We start from the raw sequence: 27,882 nt of genomic DNA, 5'->3' as shown, positions 1-27,882 counted from the left end.
GAGCTCAGACAACATCCAGCTTTGGAGTGTAAAGTGAAGACGAAGACGTGGAAGAGGGCGAGGGGGTGGAGGGCTGGGCCTGGGATTTTCCCTCCCAGAGCCAGTGAGAGTCTAGATGGTGGGAAGGGATGGAGGGTGTTGGGTTCTGGGTCTCCTGGCTTTGGATGGGACTGCACTGTAGATGGAGACCAACCTTCCTCTCTCCCTGCCCAGGACTGCGCCCCGGGCTACACACGCACTGGGAGTGGGCTCTACCTCGGCCATTGTGAGCTGTGTGAATGCAACGGCCACTCGGACCTGTGCCACCCAGAGACTGGGGCCTGCTCGGTAAGAAGCAAGCAGGGCCAGGGCAGGGGTCAGCTTGGCTGGGCCTGGGTGGAGTACCAGGGCTTGCTGTGGGATAGGAAGGGGATGGGCTTGGTAAGGTCGGCCTAGGTCCAGGGGCAAAGGTCATGGGGCATGGCCTGTGGGACAGAGCACCTAGGCCAGCAGGTCTGATCACTGAGTGGCAGCAGGCATGATGGGGTAGCCAGAACAATGGAATAGCATCCATCTTTATTTACTAGAGGCCTGATGCACGAAATTCATGCAAGGGTCTTGGCCCTCACAGCCCTGGCTTTGTCCAGAAGGTCATCCGGACAGTCGTTCCGCTGTTCGGCCATCAGTCTAATTAGCATATTACACTTTTATTATTATAGATTTTTTTTGTTAATCCTCACCCAAGGATATTTTTCCATTGATTCTTAGAGAGAGTGGAAGGGAAGGGGAGAGACAGAGAGAAACATCTATGTGAGAGAGACACATCAATTGGTTGCCTCCCAGCGTGCCCCAACCGAGGCCAGGGATCGAGCCCGCAACTGAGGTACGTGCCCTTGATGGGAATTGAACCTGACACCCTTCAGTCTGCGGGCCGATGCTCTCTCCTTCTTCAGAGAGGAAGGAAGAGGGATAGAGATAGAAACATCAATGATGAGAGAGAATCATTGATCGGCTGCCTCCTGCATGCCCCCTACTGGAGATCAAGCCTGCAACACAGGCATGTGCCCTTGGCCAGAATCGAACCTGGGACCCCTCAGTCTGCAGGCCAATGCTCTCTCCACTGAGCCAAACCGGCTGGGGCTGGGATAGCATCTGTCTTTATAAAGAAAACTTTGGTACCTGCAATTTTTTATCATCCAAGTGACACATGTTCTCTGTAGACGAGTCAGACTACAGAGATAACCCAAAAATAAAGTAAAAACCCCCTGTAGTCCCACCACCTGGAGGTATTACTGTCAACATCAGTGTGGAGGGCTTTGGCTCTTTTTCTGGGCCGATGTCTGTACATATTAATATACCTTTTGTTTTCCAAATGAACATAGGATCGTTGTGTTTAGTGACCTTTTTTCACTTACAAGGTCATGAACATCTTTCCATATCATTAAGTACTTTTTTATACCTGAACTTTTCAGAGTGGGGTGTTTTAGCCTCCCTGCAGTATGTGGTCAGGGTTAGGTGGTTGACAGAGCAAGGAACGTGGTACATTAATCAAACAAACATGAATCTCTTCGGAGAAGACTATTAACCCACATGTATTTATAATAAAGCATCTATTTTTAAAACTCTCCACATACCCAGGTGTACCCCTTTACTTTTCCTGTGATATTACAGGTGTTTAGGGAGAAAACGTAAGAAATGTAATCAACATTATCCTTCGTTAGATATTTGGGTGGGTGTTGTTTTAGTTCTCTCTTCATGGATTTTTAGGTTTATTTCCAGCATTTTGCTTCTAAAAACACCACTGAGCTAAACAGTCTTTAAGATAAATGCACAAACATGGTATTTCCAGATCAAAGGATTCCAAAATTGTAAGGCTTTTCATAAATTCTGCCGAAGGGTGAGTGGCTGACGTCTTTGTACCTCACAGCAATGCCAGCACAACGCCACTGGGGAGTTCTGCGAGCTGTGTGCACCTGGCTACTATGGAGATGCCACGGCCGGAACACCTGAGGACTGCCAGCCCTGTGCCTGCCCACTGACCAACCCGGAGAACATGTGGGTGCCCTTGCTCAAGGCCCAAGGAAGAACTCCCACTGGGGGCAGAGGGCACTGCACTGGCCTTCAGGGCAGAGTGAAGGGAGCAGGGTGGGGTGTGGGCATCCCATGGCCTGACCTTTGCCTCCTCTATCCCAGGTTCTCCCGTACCTGTGAGAGCCAGGTAGCTGGTGGGTACCGCTGCACAGCCTGCGAACCTGGCTACACTGGCCAGTACTGTGAGCAGTAAGTTTGCAAATAGGAAGGGTGAAGGGAGGGGGTCTATGGTAAATTCCTAAGTGAGAGCCCTAGATAGAGTGCTGCTAAGAAGGTTCTCCACCAGGATCATGTCCCTCCCCTTGATTCCCTGTTGCCCTTGGGTAGCCTTGTCACTCTTTAGTCTCATCCACTTCCAACACCTAACTCTGCTCTAGTTGGGCTGAACTTCGTGACTACTTAATGTTCAGGCCTTTGCACGAGCTATTTCCTTTACATGGAACATTCTTCACCCTTAAATGTCCCCTTTCTGGCTAGCTCCTGTTTAGCCTTCAAGGCTCAGCTTCACTCATTCATTCAGCACATTTTTATTGAGCACTTACTATGTGACGTGTAGTGTGTGAAGGTGTTGGAGATACAGTGGTGAACAAAACAGATTCCATCACAGTTCTGTGTAGTCTACCACCTGTAATGGGGGAGAAAACAGCAAAAAAAAAGTGATCATACAAATATATAATTACAAATATTGATAAGTAGCCTAAAGAGAATATAACAGCCCTAACTGGTTTGGCTCAGTGGATAGAGCGTCAGCCTGTGGACTCAAGGGTCCCAGGTTCGATTCTGGTCAAGGGCATGTACCTTGGATGCGGGCACATTCCCAGTAGGGAGTGTGCAGGTGGCAGCTGATCAATGTCTCTGTCATCGATGTTTCTAACTCTCTAAACCTCTCCCTTCCTCTCTGTAAAAAATCAATACAAATATATTAAAAGAGGGGAAGAGAGAGAGAGAGAGAACATAACAGGTCCCAGGGAATATAACAGCTCAGAAGCCCCATTCTCTGGGAAGCCTCCTCATTCTCAGGGCTGGGTCTGTGCATTCACAGCCCCAATACATGTTCCTCACTCTCATGTAGTTTTCTTTCATTCATTCATTCATTCATTTACTTATTTATTTAGAGTATTACAAATAGTAGTACATATGTCTCCTTTTTTTCCCCCCATTGACCTCCCCCCGGCCTCCCCTACCCCCTGGCACATGCCCTCATCTCCCCTCCCCAGTGTCTTGCATCCATTGGTTATGCTTATATGCATGCATACAAGTCCTTCGGTTGGTCTCTTACCGCCCCCCCTCAACCCTCCCTTGCCTTCCCGCTGTAGTTTGACAGTCTGTTCAATGCTTCTTTGCCTCTGTATCTATTTTTGTTCATCAGTTTATAATGTTCTTTATATTCCACAAATGAGTGAGATCATGTGGAATTTATCTTTCACTGAGTGGCTTATTTCACTTAGCTTAATGCTCTCCAGTTCCATCCATGCAGTTGCAAATGGTAAGAATTCCTTCTTTTTTTAAAGCAGCGTAGTATTCCATTGTATAGATATACCACAGTTTTCTAATCTATTCATCTGCTGATGGGCATTTAGGCTGTTTCCAAATCTTAGCTATTGTAAATTGTGCTGCTATGAACATAGGGGTGCATATATCCTTTCTGATTGGTGTTTCTCTTTTCTTGGGATATACACTGAGTGGCCAGATTATTATGATCTCTGAACGCATAATAATCTGGCCACTCAGTGTTTATCCTATATAATAAAAGGCTAATATGCAAATTGTCCTCTCGACCAGGAGTTCAACCAACTGGCAGGCCGGCCAACCACCCGTGTCCCCTCCCCTTGGCCAGGCTGGCCGGACCGCACCCATGCACGAATTCATGCACCAGTTCTCATATATATATATATATATATATATATATATATATATATATACACACACACACACACACACACACACACACACACACATACATATATACACACACACACACACACACACACACACACACACATATATATACACACACACACACACACACACACACACTAGAGGCCTGGTGCACGAAATTCGTGCACAGGGGAGGGGGGTGTCCCTCAGCCCAGCCTGCACCCTCTCCAATCTGGGATTCCTCAAGGGATGTCTGACTGCCCATTTAAGCCTTCCTGATTGCCCCTAACCACTTCTGCCTGCCAACCTGATCACCCCCTAACCACTCCCCTGCCAGCCTGATTGATGCCTAACTGCTCCCCTGCCAGCCTGTTTGCCCCTAACTGCCCTCCCCTGCAGGCCTGGTCACCCCTAACTGCCCTCCCCTGCAGGCCTAGTCACCCCTAACTGCCCTCCCCTGCAGGCCTGGTCCCCCCCAACTGCTCTCCCCTGCAGGCCTGGGTCCCTCCCAACTGCCTTTCCCTGCAGGCCTGGTTGCCCCCAACTTCCCTCCTCTGCCGGCTTGGTTACCCCTAACTGCCCTCCCCTGCAGGCTTGATTGCCCCCACCTGCCATCCCTTGCAGGCCTGGTCCCTCCCAACTGCCCTCCCTTGCTGGCCATCTTGTGGTGGCCATCTTATGTGTTGGAGTGATGGTCAATCTGCATATTACTCTTTTATTAGATAGGATAAAGGCCTGGTGCACGGGTGGGGGCCAGCTGGTTTGCCCTGAAGGATGTCCCGGATCAGGGTGGGGGTTCCCTTGGGGCGTGAGGCGGCCTGGGTGAGGAGCCTGTGGTGGTTTGCAGGCCGGCCATGCCCCCTGGAGACCCAAGAGGAGGCCCTGGTATCTGGGGTTTATTTATCTTCTACAATTGAAACTTTGTAGCCTGGAGTGGAGATATGCCTTCTGCTTGCTCTGTGGCGGCAGCCATTTTTGGGGGGATTTATGTATCTTCTATCATTGAAACTTTGTAGCCTTGAGTGGAGGCCTAGGCTGGCAAGGGCAGGTGGAAAGCTTGGCTTCCTCCATTGCCGGGGAAACCCAAGCCTCCCTCCTGCTCTCTGTAGCCATCTTGGTTGGGTTTATGTGCACATTCACTCCTGATTGGCTTGTGGGCGTGGCTTGTGGGTGTAGCGGAGTGATGGTTAATTTGCATATTACTCTTTTATTATATAGGATACACACACACACACACACATACACAGTGAGTGGCCAGATTATTATGCGTTCAGAGATCATAATAATCTGGCCACTCAGTGTATTCCTAGAAGTGGTATTTCTGGGTCAAATGGCAGTTCCATTTTTAACTTTTTAAGGAAATGCCATACTGTTTTCCATAGTGGCTGCACCATTATGTAGTTTTCATCTTGCTTTCCCAATAAGTTAGTTCCGCAAGAGCAGGAACTTCGTGCTCACTGTTATATTTCCATAACCTAGCATAATAGTTGCTTAATAAACATTAATTGAATGAATGTCTTCCTGGAGAATAAAGGCTTTACCACCCCCACACCTAACTTGCTGATATTCCCTTGCCCTCCCCTTTCTCAGTGCATCAAGGCACTGTGTTGAGGCCTCTTTGGTGTCTGAAATCCTTCCAGAGCACTGAGCCTTCTCAGCCCACACTGGGCAGCCAGCTCCCCAAGTCCACCATGAGGCACTGGGTGCCCTGGGAGCTGACAGAACTGGTCATTGTTCCTCCCCTACAGGTGCGCCCCAGGTTACGTGGGGAACCCCAATGTGCGAGGGGGCCAATGCGTGCCACAGGGTAAGTGGGACCCTGGCCCCTGGTTGGGGTGATGGGCAAGTCAGGGAGCCTAGGGAGTTTGAGAGGTGCTAGGTCTGGGGGACAGGACCAGGAGTAGGGCAGGCCAGTCTTTGGAAAAGTAGAGATACTGAGATAGTGCCATATGCTTGGCCTCCTACCTGAATGGCCTCTCCTGTCCTCCCCTCCCCCTACCAGCAGACCAAGCCTCACTGGTGGTCCAGGTGCAACCGACTCGGAGCATAGTACCCCAAGGTGGCCCCCACTCCCTGAGGTGCCAAGTCAGTGGGAGCCCACCCCACTACTTCTACTGGTCTCGTGAGGATGGGCGGCCCTTGCCCAGTAGCACCCAGCAGCGACATCAAGGTACCCGTGGCCCCAACCCCATGAACCACCCAGTGGGCGGGGAGGCACTGGCCTGTCTCTGCCCTGCTGGGGTCCTGCCCTTACACAGGGCTGGGTGATGGGAGGAGGGTGCATCTGCATCGACAAGTTCCCATTGTTCCCCACCAGGCTCCGAGCTCCACTTCCCCAGCGTCCAGCCCTCTGATTCTGGGGTCTACATTTGCACCTGTCGTAATCACCATCATGCCAATACCAGTCGCGGAGAACTGCTGGTCACTGGTGAGTTCCTCCTTCTCGTCCCCAGGACGGCCTGCCCTGGGCTGGGCTGAGGCTGCAGACCCAGGCAGCTGGCACATTCATCTACCAGAGGGCATGGTGGTTGCCTGCACAGGGCCACTGGCCATGGAGATGGAGAGAAGTGATGGAGTTAAGAACTGGCTTTAGAGCAGAGATGGCCAGACTTGATTGTGGTCACTGAGGGAGAGAGAAACATCTAGGATGATGCCTAGCCATCTGGTTTCCAGCAGCTGGGCAAATGGGGTGCCATTTACTGAGATGAGAGAGGCTCGATAGGAGGTTTCTTCATTTGGGCTCCCCCAAAAGCAGAGTCTGAGATAATGATTTGCATGTTAGTAGTTTATTTAGTAGGTGAAGAAAGACAGGGAAGAGAAGGCAGCCAGCAACAGGTGTGTTATTGAGCAAGTTACCACTGTGAGCAGTTGTTTAATGCAGCCAAGGGAACTCTGGGAAGCTCTAGGGTAAAGCATGCACCTTGGAGTCACCCCACCCCAGGATCAAGGGTGCTGGGGTATGTACATACCAGCTCCTATCAGCCATCAACTGGGGCCTGTTGTAGGAGCATCCGTTCCCCTGCATTCTGCCCACCTCCTGGGCAGGCACAGTGGTCTCTGGTGACCTGAGAAAGCCCCTGTGCGAAGAAGTGCAGTGGCTGGCAGCACTCAGACCTGGTGGCACTGAAGAAAAAGGGTGAGGGGACTGGGCAGGGTACTGGCAGCACCTGCTACAAACAAGCCAGAGGGAATCCCAAGTTTGAGATGTTTGGGGAAACATCTAAGTAGGTACATCCGGCAGGCATTGGATATGTGAGTCTGCAACTCAGGAAGGAGACCTCAGCCAGAGAAATGAATTTGGGGGGTGTTGGCATAGGGGTGGTGTCTATATTTTTAATTTTTTTTTTTAATCTTCACACGAGGATATTTTTCCATTGATTCTTAGACAGAGTGGAGGGAGAGGGAGAAACAGAGAGAGAGAAACCTATTGATGTGGGAGAGAAACATCAATTGGTTGCCTCCTGCACACACCTCAATCAGGGCTGGAGATCAAGCCTGCAACCGAGGTGCATGCCCTTGACCAGAATCAAACCTGGACCCTTCAGTCTTCAGACCAGTGCTCTATCCACTGAGCCAAACTGGCTGGGGCTAGGGGTGGTGGTTAAAGCTATGGGACAGGGTGAAATTACCAGCGAGAGTGTGGCTTGAGGACAGAGCCACAGGAGCTCCAACTTTAGCATGGCAAGTTGAAGAGTCTCTTTTACAGCAAGAGACTTGAGCAGGTGAGGCCAGTGAGCCAGGGGTGCGTGTTGGAAGGCCAGAGGGGAGAAGGCTTCCAGGAGGGGGCGCTTGGCCTCACCATATGCCCTGAGGAAGTGAGATGTGGCTGAGAAATGACCCCCATGAGCATGCTTTGACAAGAGCTGTTTTCAGTGGAGCGAAGGGGTAGAACTAGATTAGAGTGAGGCAGAGAATGGATGGGAAGGCAACAAGTATAGACAATTCCTTCAAGAGTCTTGGCTCTGAAGGGAGACCAAGCAATGGGGTGGCAGCTGGGGAGAGTATGGAGTCAAGGGGGCCTTTTCAGAGACGGGATATGCTTTGAACACATTTGTCTATGGAGGGGAATGATCCAGTGGAGAGGGAGAGGAGAGAGTGACGTGGCGAGAGCGGGCACAGCAGAGGGAGGAAGTCCCTGGCAGGGGCTCCAGCACTCAGAAAGTGGGGGTTGTGGAGGGAGAGCTTGTTCCTCAGGGACCAGGAAGGAGGGAGGTGGGTAGATTTGGAAAGACGGGAAAATTCCTGTCTAGCAATTTGTTTTCTCAACCAGTGTGGATTGAAGCCATTAGCTACGAAAGTGGAAGAGGGGTTCTGGAGCGTGGAGAGGATGGGAGGACGTGTGGAATGGTTTTGGGAGGATGGGAACTTGAACCAGACCCAGAAGGCCAGTTGGAGTGAAGTGTGAAGTATTCAGAGCTCATTTGTGGTCTGCGGTCGTGAACTGGAGCCAAGCGGGCTCATGGTGTGCCGTTCTCCCATCACAGCCCGCTGGCTGCTCGGTGCCAGCAGAAAAAAGACGATAATGGGGTTCAGATGGATGAGGGTGGGAAGTGCCAGGGAACAGAATGTAAGCTAGACTGGGAAGCAAGTGACACCCAGACAGGATGAAGGAGAGAGAAACTGGCCACAGGACAGGGGCCTGGCCAGCACACCGCTCACGGGGGCCTCCCATCCCTGCAGAGGCTCCGAGTAAGCCCATCACAGTGACAGTCGAGGAGCAGCGGAGCCAGAGTGTGCGCCCTGGAGCCGATGTCACCTTCATCTGCACAGCCAAGAGCAAGGTGGGCAAAGCATGGAGCGGTCACCGGGAGACTATCTTCTGGGGTCTCCGAGCGCCACCCCTAACCCCCATCCCATCCCCTTGCCCTACCTGCAGTCTCCGGCTTACACCCTGGTGTGGACCCGCCTGCACAATGGGAAACTGCCAGACCGAGCCATGGATTTCAATGGCATCCTGACCATTCGCAATGCCCAGCCAAGTGACGCGGGCACCTACGTATGCACTGGCTCCAACATGTTTGCCATGGACCAGGGCACAGCCACACTGCATGTGCAAGGTATACTGCTCATGTCCATGCCTGGCCCACCACTCCCGGCCTTCCCCAAAGCCCACCAGGACTAGTTTTCAGTTGACAGTTTCTGAGCATCCATGGTATACCAGGTCCTGGCCTAGACTCTGAAGAAACAGAGCAAAGGAGGTCAAACAGGAGCTCCGCTCTCTTGCACTACATGTTCTAGTCGGGCAGAGATAAACATGGAACAGATGAATATACAGGATAATTACACAGGGTGATGCATGCTGGGTTAGAAATAAATGGTGACAGGAAAGTGAGAAATGATATGGGAGAAGGGTGAGCTACTCTACATGGGTGGTCAGGGAGGATCTCTCTGGGGAGGTGACATCTGAGATGAGGCCTGAAGGAAGGGAAAGTGTTCAGCCACTTAAAGAGCTGGCAGAGAGTGTTCTTGGCAGAGGAAGCAGCACGTGCAAAGGTCCTGGAGCAGGAGTGTGTTGATGTATGTGGAACGGCATGGCCTATGTGGCTGGAGCTGTGGAGGTGGGGGATGATCAACTTGAAGATGTGGGCAGAAGTGAGTGTGTGTAGTACTTGGCGGATCACAGCAGGGAGTTCGGATTTTATTCTAAGGGCAATAGAGAGCCACAGATAGGCCTTAAATTCACAAGGAGCAGACCCCATGGACATTTCCAAATCTCCCTCTGCCTGCTCTGTGGACACATGGCCATGAGGAGCTGGAGTGGATGCAAAGAGAGCAGCCTGGAAGCTGTTGCCATGGGTCAGGAGATACTTACCCCCCCAACCACATGTTCTTTCTCCCGTCAGCCTCGGGCACCCCATCTGCCCCCATGGTGTCTATCCACCCACCACAGCTCACAGTGCAGCCTGGGCAGCTGGCTGAGTTCCGCTGCAGCGCCACAGGGCACCCCACGCCCACCCTTGAGTGGACAGGTGAGGCCGTGGCAGGAATGGCATTCAGGGCCTGGCTCTCCTGGATGTGGGAGGCCAGGGGCAGCACCCTAGGCTGCGGGGAGTGGGGCAGCAATGCCCACCCTGCAGGTGCTGACCCACTTCTCCACATCAGGGGGTCCTGGTGGCCAGCTACCTCAGAAGGCACAAGTCCATGGCGGCATCCTGCGCCTGCCAGCTGTGGAGCCCTCGGACCAAGCCCAGTACCTGTGCTATGCCCACAGTAGCGCCGGGCAACATGTGGCCAGGGCCGTGCTCCACGTGCATGGTGAGAGGGCAGGCTGAGGGTGGGCTGGAGCACTTGGGCAGCCCAGAGAGGTGTTCTCACAGGGCTCTGTCTGCAGGGGGCAATGGGCCCAGGGTCCAGGTGAGTCCAGAGAGGACCCAAGTGCACGAAGGCCGCACGGTCAGGCTGTACTGCAGGGCTGCAGGTGTGCCCAGTGCCACCATCACCTGGCGGAAGGAAGGGGGCAGCCTCCCCACACAGGTAAGGGGATCCATCCGGGCCAGGCCCACAGGCTCAAGGGAGTCCCAGCATTTGCCATCTGCCCCTCCCACCTGTACTTCCTACCCCATCTCTGCCTCTTCTGGCTCTCGTCACTTCCAAGAGGGTGGCCTGGCTCCGTGCCTCTTTGGTGCCCAGCTGGGCCTAATATTGGCTCTGTGCTTGCCTCTACCTTTCCCCGCTCTGCCTACCCTCGCTGCTAGCCCTTGCCAGGCTGCCACGGCCACTTAGGCAACTGACCCTTCTCCTGTGTGACAGGCCCGGTCTGAGCACACAGACATCGCCACACTGCTCATCCCAGCCATCACGACCGCTGACGCCGGCTTCTACCTCTGTGTGGCCACCAGCCCCGCTGGCACCGCGCAGGCCCGGATCCAAGTGGTCGTCCTTCCAGGTGCAGGGCCTGTGGGGGCTGAAGGTGTGGGGAGCACCAGCCAGGGCTCTCCTGAGGCCTACTCACTCCTCTGCCTCCACCTGTAGGTGCCAGCCCCCTGCCAGTCAGGATTGAGTCCTCATCACCTTCTGTGACTGAAGGCCAGACACTAGACCTCAACTGTGTGGTGACAGGGCTACCCCAAACCCAGGTCACATGGTACAAGCGTGGGGGCAGTCTGCCTCCCCACACCCAGGTATGAGCTCCCTGAGCCTGAGGCAGGGGTCCCGGGGTGGTCCTGTGCACAGGGAGGCTCCACACAGCCCTGGCACTTTATGCGCAGGGGCCAGCCCTTACTTTCCTCCCTCTCCAGCTTCCGGCATGGGGCTGCTCAGTGGTGACCACAGTCTGCTCCCCATCCTCACATACCTCTGTCCCCACCCGGCCCAGGTGCACGGCTCCCGACTTCGGCTCCCCCAGGTTTCCTCAGCTGATTCTGGAGAATACGTGTGCCGAGTGGAGAACGGGTCAGACTCCAAGGAGGCCTCCATCACCATCTCTGTCCTCCACAGCACCCATTCAGGCTCCGGCAACACCGCAGGTGAGGAGCCAGGTGGGCCTGGGCGGAGGCCGAGCCCTGGGACCTCCTCACTGTTCCCAGGGAAGGTGCCTGTGGTCCCTTCAGGGCGAGAGGGGCCACTAGGCAGACTCTGACCTTCCACTCCCTGCGTGGGGAGCTGAGCGGACTAAGGTGGATCAGGTTGGTCCAGCTCACCCGGGGCCATGATGAGGCTACTGTTTTCAGAGCTCAGCAGTAAGCCGCGGCATCAGGGTTGAACAATGAGTAGGGAATCAGGCTGATGTGGGTTCAAACCCTAGCACTACGCCTGATCAGCTCTGAACTGGTCCTTTTACCTTTTGGGCCTCAGCCTCCTCCTCTGTGAAATGAGGACCATACCACCACCACATGATAGGAAAACAGCAAACACCATAGAAAGGGGTTGTGGTATCGTCTGCATCTTTTGGCCTAGGCCAGTGGTCGGCAACCCACAGCTCGCGAGCCACATGCGGCTCTTGGGCCCCTTGAGTGTTCTAACGCCACTTCTTCAAAATAGACTCGCCCAGGCCGAAAACCAACTTCTGCGCATGGGCCACGAAGTTTCAATCGCACTGTACGTGCGCGCCCGCACGTGGTATTTTGTGGAAGAGCCACACTCAAGGGGCCAAAGAGCCGCATGTGGCTCGCGAGGCGCGGTTTGCCGACCACTGGCCTAGGCTGTGGGCAAATGGACCTTGAACTCTGAGTTAGAGGTTGGGAGGGAAAGAGGGGCCTGGCTGGCCATGCTGAGGAGCAGGTCCCAGCCCCAGAAAGGTCTCCCATCTGACCAGCCTCTCTGTGCCCCAGCTCCTGGTGGGTCCCCGGCTCGGGGCAGTACCCAGCCCATCCGCATCGAGTCCTCCTCCTCCCACGTGGCTGAAGGGCAGACCCTGGATCTGAACTGCGTGGTGCCCGGGCAGGCCCATGCCCAGGTCACATGGCACAGGCGTGGAGACAGCCTCCCCGCCCGGCACCAGGTACAGCTGCCCCCCGGGCCAGCCTGCTGGAGGGCCTGTATTGGGCCGCTCTGGCTCCCTCCCAACACTCCCTGTTTGCATTCAGACCCACGGCTCGCTGCTGCGGCTGTACCAGGTGTCCCCAGCAGACTCCGGCGAGTATGTGTGCCGAGTAGTCCTGGCCTCTGGGCCCTTGGAGACCTCTGTCCTGGTCACTATCAAGGCCTCGGACTCCAGCACTGACTCCCTTCCTGGTGAGTGACTGCTGATGACAGGGCAAGCTGGAGGAGGTCAAGAGCCTCCCAAGGAGCCTCCTAGGGACTCCTGTTGTGACTCGGGGCAGGAGGCTCACGTTGGAGCTGGCCACGGCCTGGCCCAGGCAGACTCCACTTCTCTGAGTTACCCACCATCTTCCCATCACTCTTTGTCCACATCTCTCCTCATGTTTCTGCTGCTGCCTCCTTGTCCTCTCTCCCAGCCTCAACCACCTTCATCTCTCCCACTTCCTCACTCTACTCTGCAAGGCTCTGCCCGTGCCCCAGCCCTTCCCTCGGGTTGCTCAGCTGAGGACATCAAGCCCAGGCCACCAACTCCCCAAACACGGGCCTGGCCTCAGAAGACAAGGCCGAGCTGGCTCCAGGGTGGGCAGCTCTTGCCCTCTCTTCTGGTAGCATCTACTACTACCCTCACCCCTCCCCCCCCAGCCCCAGGACCCGTCCCTCCTGTCAGGATCGAGTCCTCATCCTCCACAGTGGCTGAGGGGCAAACCTTGGACCTGAGCTGTGTGGTGGCAGGGCAGGCCCATGCCCAGGTCACGTGGTACAAGCGTGGCGGCAGCCTCCCCGCCCGGCACCAGGTACATAATAGTAGCAGGAAGGTGGGAGGGGGTCAGCTGGGCTGAGCCAGGGACAGTGGGTGGCAGGGATCCTGGCCTCTGAGCGGAGGGGCTGGCAGTTCCCAGCTCAGAGGAACGGGGAAAGGGTGGCCAGGGGGGCATCTGCTGGGCTCCTCACACCTCTGCCCATGCTGCCCAGGTCCGCGGCTCCCGCCTCTACATCTTCCAGGCGTCGCCAGCTGACGCAGGCGAGTACGTTTGCCGGGCCAACAATGGTGTGGAGGCCTCCATCACAGTTACAGTAACCGGCACCCAAGGGGCCAACTTTGCCTACCGTGAGTAGGGCCACCAGGCTGGGCTGGGACAGAAAAAGGGAATAGATGGGCAGCTGCAGAGAACTGGAATGACCCACTGACCTTCTCCCCCAGCTCCTGTTGGCACCCAGCCCATCCGCATCGAGTCCTCCTCCTCCCACGTGGCTGAAGGGCAGACCCTGGATCTCAACTGCGTGGTGCCCGGGCAGGCCCATGCCCAGGTCACATGGCATAAGCGCGGGGGCAGCCTCCCTGCCCGGCACCAGGTATAGGACTCGAGAATGGATGGGCCAACAAGGAGACAGGAGGGAGGCCCCTGGGTGGTGAGGTCAGAGATGGGGAGGGCCGGGGGCTTCTCTGAGACGGGAAGCCGTGGGCCCCATTGCACAGGTGTAGAGTGCAGGCATAGAACCCAGACTCTCGGACCTCAGCGTGAATGCTGCTTCCACCACTTACTAGCTTGTGACCTTGGGCTTGTTACTTCACCTCTCTGTGCCATAGTTTCAGCACCTGTTAAATGGTAATAGCCCCTACCTTACACAGTTGTCTTAGGATGAAGTGAATTAATATTTATGCAAAGTGCTCAGAGCACTGGCACACAGAAAGTGCTATGAGCTGTGTTTTTACTGTAATTCCACTAGCTATTATTATTAATGTATTTTATAGAATTTAGGATGCCATTGATTGCAGGATGCACCATTATTTTAGGTGCCTCTAAGGAAAAAAAAGCTGCCATTTTATTGTGAGATTGTTCACTCTAAAAGACGCATCGGGACATCAGAGACATCAGAAAGTATGTCCCAGAATTGATGGAATGTGGTATTGGTGCTTGTCCAGTTCACCGTGGCTCCTCCTGGCCACCCAGTGCTCCTGGGACGAGACCTCCTCTTTCCCACCCCTAAGCAGGATAGAGCTGATGGCCAGGCCTCAGGGGTCAGAGAGAGAGGCATGTTATAGTGCAGGGGTCTCATGGAACCCCCCTCTGACCTCACCTCCATTTCCACTAGACCCACGGCTCACTGCTGAGACTATACCAGGTGTCCCCAGTTGACTCGGGAGAGTATGTGTGCCGAGTGGTGGGGGGCTCGGTGCCCCTGGAGGCCTCTGTCCGCGTCACCATTGAGTCTGTGGGCTCTATGCCTGGTGAGTGGTACTGGGCCGGGGGGAGGGGGAGAAGGGCCAGAATGGAAAGGTTATGGGCCCAGCCAGGGGAGGCTTCCACTCCAGCAATGGCAGGATCTCACGAGACCAAAGCCCCTACCTTCACTCACCCACACTTCCTCCTCCCATTCCAGCCAGGGATTGACCCTCTGCTCTCTGTCCCCAGGGCTTGGAGTTACCCTCCCAATCCGGATTGAGTCATCTTCCTCACACGTGGCAGAAGGGCAGAACCTGGATCTGAACTGCCTGGTCACTGGGCAGGCCCACGCCCAGATCACGTGGCACAAGCGTGGGGGCAGCCTTCCTGCCCGGCACCAGGTAGGAGGCGGGGAGCTACTAAGGGACCTGAAGGACCCTTGTGACTACAGAATAAGGACCATAGTCTCTGAATTCAGGCATATTCAAGTGTGGATGCTGCTCTCTGCCTCTGGCCTGCTGTGTCTCTGCCTCTGGCCTGCTGTGTCTCTGCCTCTGGCCTGCTGTGTAACTTTAGGCCAATCATTTGACTTCCCAATCCTCAGTGTCCTTATCTGCCACATGGCTCACACTGACTACTTCACCTGCCCTGTAGCACATCAGCAGATGCCGGTCCCCCTCTTCTTCCTGCTGGACCCTGTCCTCATACTGGGGCGGGGAATTGAAGAGTCATGAATGGAGGTTCTCCCTGGAAGAGCTTCCCTCAAGCTCTGGGGGGCGGGGGGGTCAGACTGAGAGGGGCCGGAAAAGGGAGCAGGAGCCTGGCTGCGAGCCCAAGTGCCCGCCTCTGAGCCTGCCTCCTGTCCTCTCAGGTGCATGGTTCCAGGCTGTTGCTGCCCCAGGTGACTCCAGCGGACTCTGGAGAGTACGTCTGCCGTGTGGCCAGCAGCTCGGGCCCCCAGGAAGCCTCCGTCCTCGTCACCATCCAGCAGCGCCTTAGTCCCTCCCACTGTGCGTATCTCAGGGGTCATAGAAAGTGGTGTGCGGCTGCTAGGGCCTCTCCACCCTCAGCGGCTCCCACACCCTGCCTCCCGTCTCCCCCTCCCAGCCCAGAGTGTGGTGTACCCCGTCCGCATCGAGTCTTCCTCATCCTCCCTGGCCAATGGACATACCCTGGACCTCAACTGCCTGGTGGCCAGCCAAGCCCCCCACACCATCACCTGGTACAAGCGTGGAGGCAGCCTACCCAGACGGCACCAGGTACTAACCAGCAGGCAAAAGCTGAGCGCACTGGCCTTGATGGGAATCAGGAGGGCCTCCCAGCACCTCCTCTGTGCTCATTTAGTCATTCAACAAGCACTGGCTGTTCTTGCTGTATGGGCCCTCGACCAGTGTTGAGGATATGGAGATAAGTCCCTCTGATCTCAGTTGAATCCCATGTTTTAACAGAACATTCTATGAGTCACTCACTCCACTTCCCTGAGAACTTGCTCCAGGCCACGTCTTGTACCCCACTAAGGGTTCCAAATGGAAGGAGGCCGGTGCCTGCCCTCAGGGAGCTCACAGGGTGAGGCAGATGTGCCAGCTGACAGCAGTGTAACAAGAGCCACAGCAGGGCGCTATGGAGTCACTAGGATGGGCCTCAGCAGAACAGTACAAAGGCTAGAGGCACTGTGCTCCCCAGCCCAGAGCCGCAGGAAGGCCGCTGAGGGAGTTCTGAAGGAGGCTGGGTGCGGGCTGGCCCCAGGCAGGGCAGGAGTGCTCCCAGAGTCCAGGGCCGGCAGCAGCGGTGCCCAAGACGTGGAGAGGCTGCCCTCACCCACTGACATTCGCTCCCCTTCAGATCGTGGGCTCCCGGCTACGGATCCCCGAGGTGACGCCAGCCGACTCAGGCGAGTATGTGTGTCATGTCAGTAATGGCGCCAGTTCCCAGGAAACCTCGCTGATCGTCACCATCCAGGGCAGCAGCTCCTCCCATGGTGAGAGCACTCCGGCAGGGGGGCCAGGAAGTGGGCGCAGGGGGAGGTTTCTGGCGCGTCAGTGTTGGCTGACTGGTTTCATCTGACCCTCTCTGTCCCCAGTGCCCAGTGTCTCCCCACCAATCAGGATCGAGTCCTCATCCCCCACAGTGGTCGAAGGGCAGACCTTGGATCTGAACTGCGTGGTGGCTGGGCAGCCCCAGGCCATTATCACGTGGTACAAGCGTGGGGGCAACCTTCCTGCCCGACACCAGGTACAGAGTGGCACGTGGCAGTGGGGGTGGATCCTCGCCTCCTGGGGCGGGTGCAAGGACAGCCGTGGGGCAAAGAACCCGAAGCATTAGCTGGCAATCCTGGGGCTGCCAGAGGTAGAGACACACAGTCCTCCCTGCTGCCCCGGGTAGACAGAGGGTAGCTGCGAGTGTCCCACATCCCGCGTGGTTCAGGGTTTGGGTTCTGGAGGAGGCTGCGTGCAAATGAAAGAGACAAGACAAGAAATAATAATTTGGAAATTGGGGGCCAGGCAGAAGCCCAAGGAAGGACTCCGTTTTGCTCTGGCCTTGCCACCCTTTTATTCAGGTTTGGAATGCACCCATAGCCCTGAGGCATGCAATTCCAGTAACAGGCAGACTATCTTATCAGTAAGGATTTACATGACTATCTGGTAGGGAAGTTGCTTCAGCTACCATTGTCTCGACTGAACAGTGGGTGCATAGCTCTGACCTTTGCCAGAGCTCAAGGCCTCCAGCCTTCCGGTTCCTTGTCTACACCTCTCTGCTAGTGAAGACAATGGGCGGTTTCCCACAGGTAGCCTCAGAGGTCTGACAAGGGAGGCCTGGGAAGAGGCCTGCCCCAGCCGTGACCCCTGGGCCCTTCCACTTCCTCTCTCCCTCCTTCCCCATCTACCCTCCAGGCCCTCGGCTCCCACCTGCGGCTGTATCAGATGTCTGTGGCCGACTCGGGCGAGTACGTGTGCCGGGCGAACAACAACATCGATGCCCGGGAGGCTTCCATCATGGTCTCAGTCTCCCCCAGTGCTGGCAACCCCTCCGGTGAGTCTGATGAAGACCCTGGAAGGGACCAGGAGACACAGGTTACAGGGCCCTGGGGAGGACAGGCTCTGCAGAAAGACGCCTGGGTTTGAATCCGGCCTATACCAAGAAGGGACTTGAGTGAGTTATTCTCTTCTCCCAGCCTCAGTGTCTTCTTCAGTGAAATGGGCATTTTGCTCATGCCAGCCTCATAGCTGTCTCAAACAATGCTGCCAGCCACATGTGGCAATTAAATTCTTTTTTAAAATGTCAAATTCCTAGCCTACATTCCAAGCGCTTGGTAGCCACATGAGTATAGCTAGTAGCCACTGTATTGGGCAGTGCAGGTAATAGAACATCTCTGTCATTGAAGAAAGTTTATGAATTTTGTGAGGACTAAATGAGTTAACATCCAGGAAGTGCTTAGAGCAGTGCCCAGCACCCTGTGAGTGCTTAATAAGTGTTGACTATGTCATTATTACCTCGGGGGTGGGAGCTCTTCTGTGGCTGAGGTGTGTCTATCGACCCAGCTGTCCCCCAACCTGACTGTGCCCAAAGCCCCGACTTGGTGTTTCTGTGCCCCCAGCCCCTGCTGGTGCCGTGCCCATCCGAATTGAGTCGTCATCTTCACACGTGGCCGAAGGGCAGACCCTGGATCTGAACTGTGTGGTCCCTGGACAGGCCCACGCCCAGGTCACGTGGCACAAGCGTGGGGGCAGCCTCCCAGCTCACCACCAGGTACGGGAGTTTGGGGGCAGGAAGTGGTGGGAGGGCTGCTGGGTGTGGAGGCACTGGATCGGGGTCTGCTCCCTAAGCTCTGCCCAGCAAGGAGGCCTGGGAGACCCTGTGGGATGCAGTGGCCTCCCTGGCCCCATCCTTCAAGGGTTCCGACCGCCATGTCTGCTCCTCTGTCTCCCTGTCCTGTCCCTGCTCAGGCTCACGGCTCGCGGCTGCGGCTGTACCAGATGTCCCCCGCTGACTCGGGCGAGTACGTGTGCCGCGTGGTGAGCAGCTCTGGCTCCCTGGAGGCCTCGATCATGGTCACCGTTGAGGCCTCTGGCTCTAGTGCCATTCCTGTCTCTGGTAAGAGTCCCTACAGTGGTGCCAGGAGGCTAGAAAAGGGGGAGGGGGAACCAGCAGGCAGAGGTCAAGTGGGGTGCAGCTCTAGGGCCCTGGAGCAGAGACTTTGGAGCCTGGCATATGTGGGCCTGGGTCCCAGCTCCTCTGTCTACACCCTGAGGTGTTACACAGTCCTCTCCTCTCTGCGTTTCACTTTCCTCATCTGTAAAGTGGGGACAGTCGAGCTCTTTCCCTAAAGACTGGCAAGTGCACCTGTAGGGAACGCAGGGGGCACCCTAATGGACATCTTCTATGTTAATAGTGGTCTATTAGGGGGAAAACAGCAACACATCAAACCTGTCATGATTTCATGGAAATTATTGCCTGTCACAGGGCTAAGTATGAAAGGGATTTTTGTTGTTTTTTTAAATATATTTTATTGATATTTTACAGAGAGGAAGGGAGAGGGATAGAGAGTTAGAAACATCGATAAGAGAGAAACATCGGTCAGCTGCCTCTGGCACACCTCCTACTGGGGATGTGCCTGCAACCCAGGTACATGCCCTTGACCCTTCAGTCTGCAGGCTGACGCTCTATCCACTGAGCCAAACCGGTCAGGGCTGAAAGGGTTTTGTTAAAATGAATCCATCAAAAGGAAAATGTAAAGTAATTAATAGCACAGGGAGCACATGGCTGTGGCAGACATCACGATAACAGCATATGAATTGCTGAGTGATAAACATGATATAGCATAAGTAATGTTATACTTACACATATTAACTCATTTCATCCTTACAGTAATGCTTGGAGGTAGGGATGCTTGCTCTCTCCATTTTATGGATGGGGAAACTGAGACACAGAGCAGTGAAGTACCTTTCCTAAGGTCACAGAACTCCTGGCGGAGCTGGGTTTTGAACCCAGGCAATCTGACCACAGAGTCTGAGTTCTTAGCCACACACGACTCATGTTTAAGAAACATCAGTGATTTGTGTGGAGGTGCCTGGCGCTGAGCCCTGAGCCCTGGCTGTCAGTGAAGCGCAGGAGGAGATGGTGGGACCAGTGTCTGGGGCGGGGCTAGGAAAATGAGGCACCTCTACCCACTAGACTAGCCTAGCTGCTCCCGGCCTCAGGAAAATGGGGAAGGGGGAATTGAAGCCACCTCCCTATGGTCTCTGGTCTGAACATCTGGGAAACCGGGGCTGGGAATGAGGGCACGGTGGGTTGGGGGGAGGGGTCCCAGTTCACTGACCTCTACTTGTGCCCCAGCCCCAGGCAGAGTCCCACCCATTCGAATCGAAACCTCCTCCTCCCACGTGGCTGAAGGGCAGACCCTGGATCTGAAATGTGTGGTGCCTGGGCAGCCCCACGCCCAGGTCACCTGGCACAGGCGAGGGAACAGCCTTCCCGCCGGGCACCAGGTAAGGGAGCAGGAGAAAGCAGGATGTGGGCACTCCCCACCCCACCGCCTGCTCAGGCAATCCTGCCGGAATCCAGCCCAGAGGGAAGGTGGCCCTGAGATCAGTGGGTGTCAGGAGGTCGAGAACCCTGTGTGCCACTCCTGGCCACCCAGCACCTTGATAGGAATTAAAAGAGGGCAGCTCTCACTCCTCCTCCCAGAAAAAATGTCATAATAAACATACTCTACAATGCCTGCTGTCAAAGGGGGTTGTCTTCGGCAGGATGCAGCCTGTATAACTGCATATGGCAGTCCTGGGGTACAGGTTCCAGAGGACTTGGATGTCTGAAGGCCTTGGCCACTGGCCCCCAGTTCACTCCCCACTCTCACCCCAACCTTGGCCAGGTCCACGGCCCCCTGCTGAGGCTGAACCAGGTGTCCCCAGCTGACTCTGGCGAGTACTCCTGTCAAGTGACCAGCGGCTCAGACATCCTGGGAACTTCTGTCCAGGTCACAATTCAGGCCTCCAGCCCAGACCCCATTCCCGGTGAGTGATGGGAGCAGTGGGCGGTGCTGGGGCACTGGCTTGTAGGGGGCCCTTCCTGGCCTTGTTCCTCCCTCGTCTCCCAGCAGGGCTCTGGCTCTGGGCTCCACGGAGGTCCTCCAGCTGCTCCCCAACCACCGGGTCTAATGCTGAGTCTCACCATGGCATCTTGGCCCCCGGGGAATGGAGACCCCTCTTAGGTCAATGGCGCGCAGCCATGGCAGTCACTGTGCCTCCAGGAGGACCAGTTGGCATTCACTTTAGGTTCCTGCCTTCACCCTAGGAGCTTTGCCTTTCTCACCCTCCCATTGTGCCCACAGCCCCAGGACTGGCCCAGCCTCTCTACATCGAGGCCTCCTCCTCCCGTGTGGCTGAAGGACAGACCCTGGACTTGAACTGTGTGGTTCCCGGGCAGGCCCACGCCCAGGTCACATGGTACAAGCGTGGGGGCAGCCTGCCCGCCCAGCACCAGGTATAGGGACCAGGGTGGGGTGGTTCCAGGCAGGCAGGGTTTGACCTGCAGTTGCCTTCTACACCCCAAACCTCATGCAAACCATGGCCAGTGTGGGGGCCCCAGGAGAGAAAATACTTTTGGGGGGAAGAGTTCACCAGCCTGGGAGTCAAAACACCCAGTTTTTTTCCTGGCTCTGCTGCTGAGCTGTTTCCTGAGCCAGTTTCCTCCTCTGTAAAGTGGGGGGTTGGACATGGAAGACTCTGTGCATGAAGCTCATCTGTATCAGCTGGAGCCCTGAGACCAAGGGAGAACTCCCAGGCCGGGCATAGCCAGGCCTGGGGACTTGCCCCGTCCAAGTCTTTGGCCTGATGGCTGCCCCATCCTCGCTCCGACAGACCCATGGCTCCCAGCTACGGCTTCACAACATCTCCCCAGCCGATTCCGGCGAGTACGTTTGCCGCATAGTTGGCGGTGCAGGCCCTGAGCAGGAGGCCTCCTTCACAGTCACTGTCCCACCTAGAGCGGCGGGCTCCTCCTACCGTGAGTGTGGCAGATGCCATGGCAGGGGAAAGAGGGGAGACTGGAGCTGAGGCAGCGGGGTTGAGCCAACCCAGCCCTGCTGAGCCCAGCCCTCTGTGCCCCTCATCCCCCAGGCCTTAACAGCCCTGTCATCTCCATCGACCCGCCCAGCAGCACCGTGCAGCAGGGCCAGGATGCCAGCTTCAAGTGCCTCATTCATGATGGGGCAACCCCCATCAGCATTGAGTGGAAGTTTCGTAACCAAGAGCTGGAGGGTGAGCTGGGTGGGGTGGGTGGGGCTGGAGGCAGGTATCAATGTATAGTGATCACCACTGTGGGTGGGCAGAGGCTGAGGATGGCACCAAACTCACTGTGTGACCCTGGGTAAGGCCCTTCCCTTCTGGGGCCTCTGGACTGGACCCAGGAGTCTGCAAGGACTCTTTCATTTGTCATCTGTGACCCTGTGAGCTGGACACCCAGGCTGGAGGTGTCAGGGGCGTGGGGCAGAGGTACACCTACTGACAGCAAGCACCCATGCATGGGACACCCTCACTGACCATATCCTCCCCAATGCCAACCCACAGACAATGTCCATATCAGCCCCAACGGCTCCATCATCACCATTGTGGGCACCCGGCCCAGCAACCATGGTGCCTACCGCTGCGTGGCCTCCAATGCCTATGGCGTGGCCCAGAGCGTCGTGAACCTCAGTGTACATGGTGAGGGGCGTCAACCCCATGGGCTCTACCTTCCTGTTTTCAGACACCCCCCTCCCCCTCCCCCCCGATCTCAAGCTCAGAGCCTCCAGGTTTCAATCCTGCCTCTGCCACTGCTTCCCTCTCGGGCATTCTACCTCTCTGAACCTCAGTTTCCACATTGCTCAGGGGGGACACAAGTACCCACATGGTAGTGACCGAGAAGGGGGGGTGACAGTGTGACCAACAGAGCCTGCGTGTGTATCAGCTGTTACTCCCCTGGGCAGGGCCGCCTACGGTGTCTGTGCTCCCCGAGGGCCCTGTGTGGGTGAAAGTGGGAAAGGCTGTCACCCTGGAATGTGTCAGTGCTGGAGAGCCCCGCTCTTCTGCTCGCTGGACTCGGATCGGCACCCCCACCAACTTGGAGCAGCAGATGTTTGGGTTCGTGGACAGCCACACGATGCTGCAGGTGAGGCGTGGCTTCCCCTGGCCAGAGGCCCAGGCTGTTTTATCTCTGGGTCTGAGGCCCAGTCAGGGCCCATCCTCGAGCAGATGCTTGGAGTAAAGAACGTTCGATTGGCAGTCAGGTGATGAATGGATGGAGAGAGAAAGGGAGGAATGGGATAGGTGGATAGTGGGTAGACTGGAAGACGAGTGGGAAGAAAAAAGGAAGGAGGAAGAAAGGAAGGGAGGGAGGGAGGGAGGGAGGAAGGAAGGAAGGAAGGAAGGAAGGAGGTTGGATGGGTGGGGAGGTGGGTGGATGGGTAGGTTTATGGATGAGTAGGTGAGTGGTTTGATGGGTGAATGGATAGATGGACCAATAGGATGTCCTGAGTGTTAGCTCTCAAGCAGCCAGTCAAATAGGAAAGCTAAAAACAAAAGGAAGGGGAGAGGAAAGAGGTAAAGCCAAGGCAGAGTGGGGGCTGGTGCCATGGTCCTCTCTCAGTGCCCACATGACCGGCCTCCTTGCTTTCTTCCAGATTTCATCAGCTAAACCATCAGATGCAGGTACCTATGTATGCCTAGCTCAGAATGCCCTGGGCACGGCACAGAAGCGAGTGGAGGTGATTGTGGACACGGGCGACGTGACCCCAGGGGCCCCACAGGTCCAGGTTGAAGAAGTTGAGTTGACTGTGGAAGCTGGACACACGGCCACCCTGCGCTGCTCAGCCACAGGTGTGGACAGGGGCTGGCACATGGGGCAGGCAGAGCAGTGGTGCCTGGGGCTTGAATTTTAGACACAAGAAATCTGAAGATGGTGTCATGCTGCTGCATCTCCTAGTGATGGTTGAGGTGCCCAGTTAATGCCTCCCATGAAGGGGCAAGACCACCCAGGTCTTTTCCTCACCATCCCTACTCCCAGCTGGACCCTGAGGTAGCCCGGTGACCTCTGCTACCTTCTACTCTGCTTCACAGGCAGCCCCAAGCCCACCATCCACTGGTCTAAGCTGCGCTCCCCACTGCCCTGGCAGCACAAGCTGGAAGGTGACACACTGATCATCCCCCGGGTAGCCCAGCAGGACTCGGGCCAGTACATCTGCAACGCCACCAGCCCTGCCGGACATGCGGAGGCCACCGTCCTCCTGCATGTGGAGAGTAAGGCACTCATCTGCCCTCCTAGGGCCACTGTCTGTACCGCATGCAGGTCTGAGCCCCTCCCCGCTACCAGGCTACACCCTGGACAGAACCCCCTCCAGAAGGTTCCATGCACCTCAGACCCCAGAGCCTCCTCTCGCCTAAAGCCCACATTCCCTCCTGGGACCTTTGGTTCCCTTATCCCCAGTCCTTGGGGCTCACCATTCAGTTTCCTTGGTTCTTTGGCAAGTCTCTTGCTCCCATCCTGACCTCTGTTCTTCCCCTCTCCCCACCTCTATGTCCCCTTTCCCCAGGCCCACCGTACGCCACCACGGTCCCGGAGCACACTTCGGTGAGAGCCGGGGAGGCGCTGCAGCTCCAGTGCCTGGCTCATGGGACGCCCCCACTCACCTTCCAGTGGAGCCGCGTGGGTGGTAGCCTCCCTGGGAGGGTGACGGCCAGGAACGAGATGCTACACTTTGAGTCTGTGGCCCCCGAGGACTCAGGCCGCTACCGCTGTCAGGTCACCAACAAGGTGGGCTTGGCGGAGGCCTTCACTCTGGTACTCGTTCAAGGTGAGCAGCCGAGCTCAGGCTGGGCAGAATGGGTCAGCTTTCCTCCAGGCCCTTTACTTACCCAGCAACTGGCACCTTGGGACCCCCACTTAGGACACTTGGACCTCCCTCCATTACCCCACCTGGAAATCCCTCCTTTTCCTGTTCTCTAAAACTTGAAGACCCCATTACTGAGTTCTCAGCACCTCCAGCTCTCACGGCTGCATCCCTCCACTGGCATTGACCTCGCACTGCCAAGGGCTGTCTACATAAGTCCTCCAGACTTCGCCTACCAGACTGGGGACGCTCAGGGCAGGGCTTGGGCTCAGTCACTTCAGCAGCCCCGGGCTTGTCCACCACAGGACCCAGAACAGGCTCCGTAAATGCTGGCATTGCTGACCGTGCATGTGTGACAGGGCAGCGCCCACCTCTGGCGTGCCCAGGGTTCCCGTGGATTCCAAAGAATCCAATCTCCAGGGTCTCCTCCATCCATTACACAAGGCCAAACAAGTGCTGTTGGGCCCCAAATTCTAGAAGTGGGAAAGCATGTAGCCTGTTGGTCAAGAGCCTGGGCTACAGCGAGCCTGGGTTCAGTGGGCAGCTCGGTCACTTGATAGTGGTAAGACATGCCCAAGTAGTCTCGTACCCCAGTTTCTTTGTCTGGAAAGTAGAGAGAACAATGCTAGCACATAGGCTGACTAAGAGAGATACACATACTAGGACATAGAGCCAGTGGCACACAGTAGGCACTTAGTAAATGGTGGTAATATGTAGCTGCACCTACCCTGCCACCTATCCCCTGCCGGAGGACCCATGCCTTCACCATGACCATGGATCCTCTTAGGATAGACAAGAGCTCGTGGAAGCACAGAGCCCAGTGCCTCACAGGCTTTTATGTGTTGATTGGATGACTGCATGAGTGAGCAAATGAATGAATCTGCCAATGAAAGGTCTTTTTTCTCTGGTCAGAGAAGCTACCGGGAGAAGAATATTCCCTCAATTGTAGGATGGGGCTCCCTGGGTCCTAGGGAGGCATCAGGGGTCACACACACACACACACCCTCATACATGTCCCCACAGGCCCCTCCGGCTCTCTCCCTGCCACCCCCATCCCAGGAGGATCCACACCCACCGTTCAGGTCACACCTCAGCTGGAGACCAAGAGCATAGGGGCCAGTGTGGAGTTCCATTGTGCCGTGCCTAGCGACCAAGACACCCAGCTCCGCTGGGTCAAGCAAGGGGGTCAGCTGCCTCCTGGCCACAGTGTGCAGGACGGGGTGCTCCGGTGAGTGGGGATGGGAGCAGGACTGACCTTGGGCACCCCAGCCCTAGGTGTACAGTGGGGCTGTTAGAATGCCTGCCTTCTTGGGGCTCCACATGAAACAATGTCCTTGGGCAAGTCACTTCACGTCTCTGACCTCAGTGTTAACTGTGCAGTGGGTTATGAGATCAAAATGAAATTATCTAAAGCACTTGACACCGTGCTTAGCATATGGAAAGTCTTTAGTAAAGAGTGGCCCATGTTCGTATTACTACACAGAGGAAAGAGAACAGGCTCTGTGGCCGGATATAGACACATGATCCAGATTGCAGCTCTGCGAATTGATAACTTTTATCTTGAGCTCTAAACCATAAGGTGTTAGTCCAAAATGAGTGCGGTGACAGCACCCTGCCTGCCACCCTGCCTACCTCGCATGGTTTCTGGGGAACTAGAAGTGACACCGTGTGCTGATCTCTGGTGGCTTTGAACTCCCATGCAGTTGCAAAGCATTCTCATCAATTGTTTTTATTCACTGATGACTTATATTTTGTTTCTTTACAGAATCCAGAACTTGGACCAGAGCTGCCAAGGGACATATGTTTGCCAGGCTTATGGACCATGGGGACAGGCCCAGGCCAGTGCCCAGCTGGTTGTCCAAGGTAAGATGGTGGCGTCAGGCCTCTGCCAAGAGCAGGGGACAGATGAGGAACAAAGGGACCATGTTCCCCAGGAAGCCCCTTGAATGTTATAAATGAAGAGAATAATCCGATTGTATTTTGCTCATGTCTGGCGTAGAGTAAGAGGGTTGACAAATATTGCAAGGGAAGAAGGGAGAAGGGAGATGGGTGGAGTGAGTGGGTGCTCAGACAAACCAATGAAGAATGACATTGGATACACAAGTGAGTAAAGGAATAAACAAAAGAGCAAATAGTGTGTTAATGAGTGAATGCTTCAAAAAGTGAATGAAGGCCCTAGCCGATTTGGCTCAGTGGCTAGAGCGTCGGCCTGCAGACTGAAGGGTCCCAGGTTCGATTCCGGTCAGGGCATGTACCTTGGTTGCAAGGCACATCCCCAGTGGGGGGTGTGCAGGAGGCAGCTGATCAATGTTTCTCTCTCATCGATGTTTCTAACTCCCTATCCCTCTCCCTTCCTCTCTGTGAAAGATCAATAAAATATATTTTTTTAAAAAAAGTGAATGAAGAAACAAATGAATGCCTAGGGCTCCAGTGGTCACCTTTCCCCGCACCCTCAGGCTAGGCCTGCAGCAGGTTGGCCTCATGCTGCCTTTGCCTCCTCCTCCCCCAGCCCTGCCCTCGGTGCTCATCAACATCCGGACTTCCGTGCAGACCGTGGTGGTCGGCCATGCTGTGGAGTTCGAGTGCCTGGCCATGGGTGACCCCAAGCCTCAAGTGACATGGAGCAAAGTTGGAGGACGCCTGCGGCCTGGCATCATGCAGAGCGGAGGCATTGTCAGGATTGCCCACGTAGAGTTGGCCGATGCTGGACAGTACCGCTGCACCGCTACCAACGCCGCCGGCACCACCCAGTCCCATGTGCTGCTGCTCGTGCAAGGTGAGGGCCAGCAGGGACCTCTGCGGGAACTGGAGAGTGTGGCAGGGGTTTCTCGTGCTGCCACCTCCTGCCTTGCCTGCTTTACTCTTTCCACTCTCTTGGGAAGTTTCAGTTTTGTGTATTTAAGAGGCAGGTTTCATAAGACTGGTGGCAGCAGGGGATAAAAGTGAGTGTTCCTCTGGACCAGGCTGGAACTTGCAGGAAAAGGCTACCCCCAGGGGCATCAAAGGAAAGTGGATATGTAGTCCTTACCTACTGGAGCACCTGTTCTGATGAGGGAGACCTACAGCCCAGTCTGAGGGCTGAGACCTGTAAACACCGAACAGACATAACAGAGAATAAAACAAGGGCAGAGGATACAGAGCAGACACAAATCTGTGCTTTCTTCAAAGGCAATTCCTTTTTACCCCAAACCCTATGCCCTGCCCCCTAACTTCCTGACCTACACTGCCCTAGTACCTACCCCTTTCTCAGGTCCCCAAAGGACTGCACCATTTTCTGGCCAGGTGTGTTGAAGAGTCTTGGGCTGTGGAGTCAAATGGACCTGTTCCTGGGCCCTGCCTTTGCCCAGTTCCACCTGTGCAACCAGGAATGAACATGTCAGGGCATAGGCTAGGCTCACAAACAATGGCTGTCATCCCATTCATGGC

At 55.6% G+C, this 27,882-nt stretch overlaps 1 protein-coding gene across 2 annotated transcripts in view; it reads left to right on the top strand.

Moving 5' to 3' along the window:
• The window catches only part of HSPG2 (heparan sulfate proteoglycan 2), a gene marked incomplete at its 5' end in the record, with an annotated part of 102,186 nt that overhangs the window by 63,273 nt on the left and 11,031 nt on the right, over positions 1-27,882 (top strand). For both annotated transcript variants that reach the window (XM_080655376.1, XM_080655377.1), the window contains 41 exons: positions 214-327; positions 1,907-2,034; positions 2,173-2,259; positions 5,697-5,755; positions 5,951-6,118; positions 6,266-6,376; positions 8,629-8,729; positions 8,825-9,005; positions 9,792-9,917; positions 10,051-10,203; positions 10,280-10,422; positions 10,699-10,858; positions 10,921-11,069; positions 11,264-11,414; positions 12,219-12,388; positions 12,474-12,621; positions 13,072-13,223; positions 13,402-13,537; positions 13,631-13,782; positions 14,524-14,659; positions 14,844-14,995; positions 15,466-15,604; positions 15,702-15,853; positions 16,437-16,572; positions 16,675-16,826; positions 17,486-17,624; positions 18,190-18,341; positions 18,539-18,686; positions 19,929-20,080; positions 20,464-20,605; positions 20,923-21,074; positions 21,452-21,596; positions 21,710-21,850; positions 22,160-22,294; positions 22,558-22,739; positions 23,251-23,446; positions 23,687-23,866; positions 24,160-24,420; positions 25,480-25,684; positions 26,222-26,319; positions 26,966-27,232. In XM_080655376.1, coding sequence (XP_080511502.1) covers positions 214-327; positions 1,907-2,034; positions 2,173-2,259; positions 5,697-5,755; positions 5,951-6,118; positions 6,266-6,376; positions 8,629-8,729; positions 8,825-9,005; positions 9,792-9,917; positions 10,051-10,203; positions 10,280-10,422; positions 10,699-10,858; positions 10,921-11,069; positions 11,264-11,414; positions 12,219-12,388; positions 12,474-12,621; positions 13,072-13,223; positions 13,402-13,537; positions 13,631-13,782; positions 14,524-14,659; positions 14,844-14,995; positions 15,466-15,604; positions 15,702-15,853; positions 16,437-16,572; positions 16,675-16,826; positions 17,486-17,624; positions 18,190-18,341; positions 18,539-18,686; positions 19,929-20,080; positions 20,464-20,605; positions 20,923-21,074; positions 21,452-21,596; positions 21,710-21,850; positions 22,160-22,294; positions 22,558-22,739; positions 23,251-23,446; positions 23,687-23,866; positions 24,160-24,420; positions 25,480-25,684; positions 26,222-26,319; positions 26,966-27,232 — 6,151 coding nt within the window. The remainder of the gene's footprint in view (positions 1-213; positions 328-1,906; positions 2,035-2,172; positions 2,260-5,696; positions 5,756-5,950; positions 6,119-6,265; positions 6,377-8,628; positions 8,730-8,824; positions 9,006-9,791; positions 9,918-10,050; positions 10,204-10,279; positions 10,423-10,698; positions 10,859-10,920; positions 11,070-11,263; positions 11,415-12,218; positions 12,389-12,473; positions 12,622-13,071; positions 13,224-13,401; positions 13,538-13,630; positions 13,783-14,523; positions 14,660-14,843; positions 14,996-15,465; positions 15,605-15,701; positions 15,854-16,436; positions 16,573-16,674; positions 16,827-17,485; positions 17,625-18,189; positions 18,342-18,538; positions 18,687-19,928; positions 20,081-20,463; positions 20,606-20,922; positions 21,075-21,451; positions 21,597-21,709; positions 21,851-22,159; positions 22,295-22,557; positions 22,740-23,250; positions 23,447-23,686; positions 23,867-24,159; positions 24,421-25,479; positions 25,685-26,221; positions 26,320-26,965; positions 27,233-27,882) is intronic.

The sequence above is a fragment of the Plecotus auritus genome (assembly GCF_963455305.1).
Source record: "Plecotus auritus genome assembly, chromosome: 2".
NCBI classification, from domain to species: domain Eukaryota; kingdom Metazoa; phylum Chordata; class Mammalia; order Chiroptera; family Vespertilionidae; genus Plecotus; species Plecotus auritus.
This window is presented reverse-complemented; position numbering and strand designations above follow the sequence as displayed.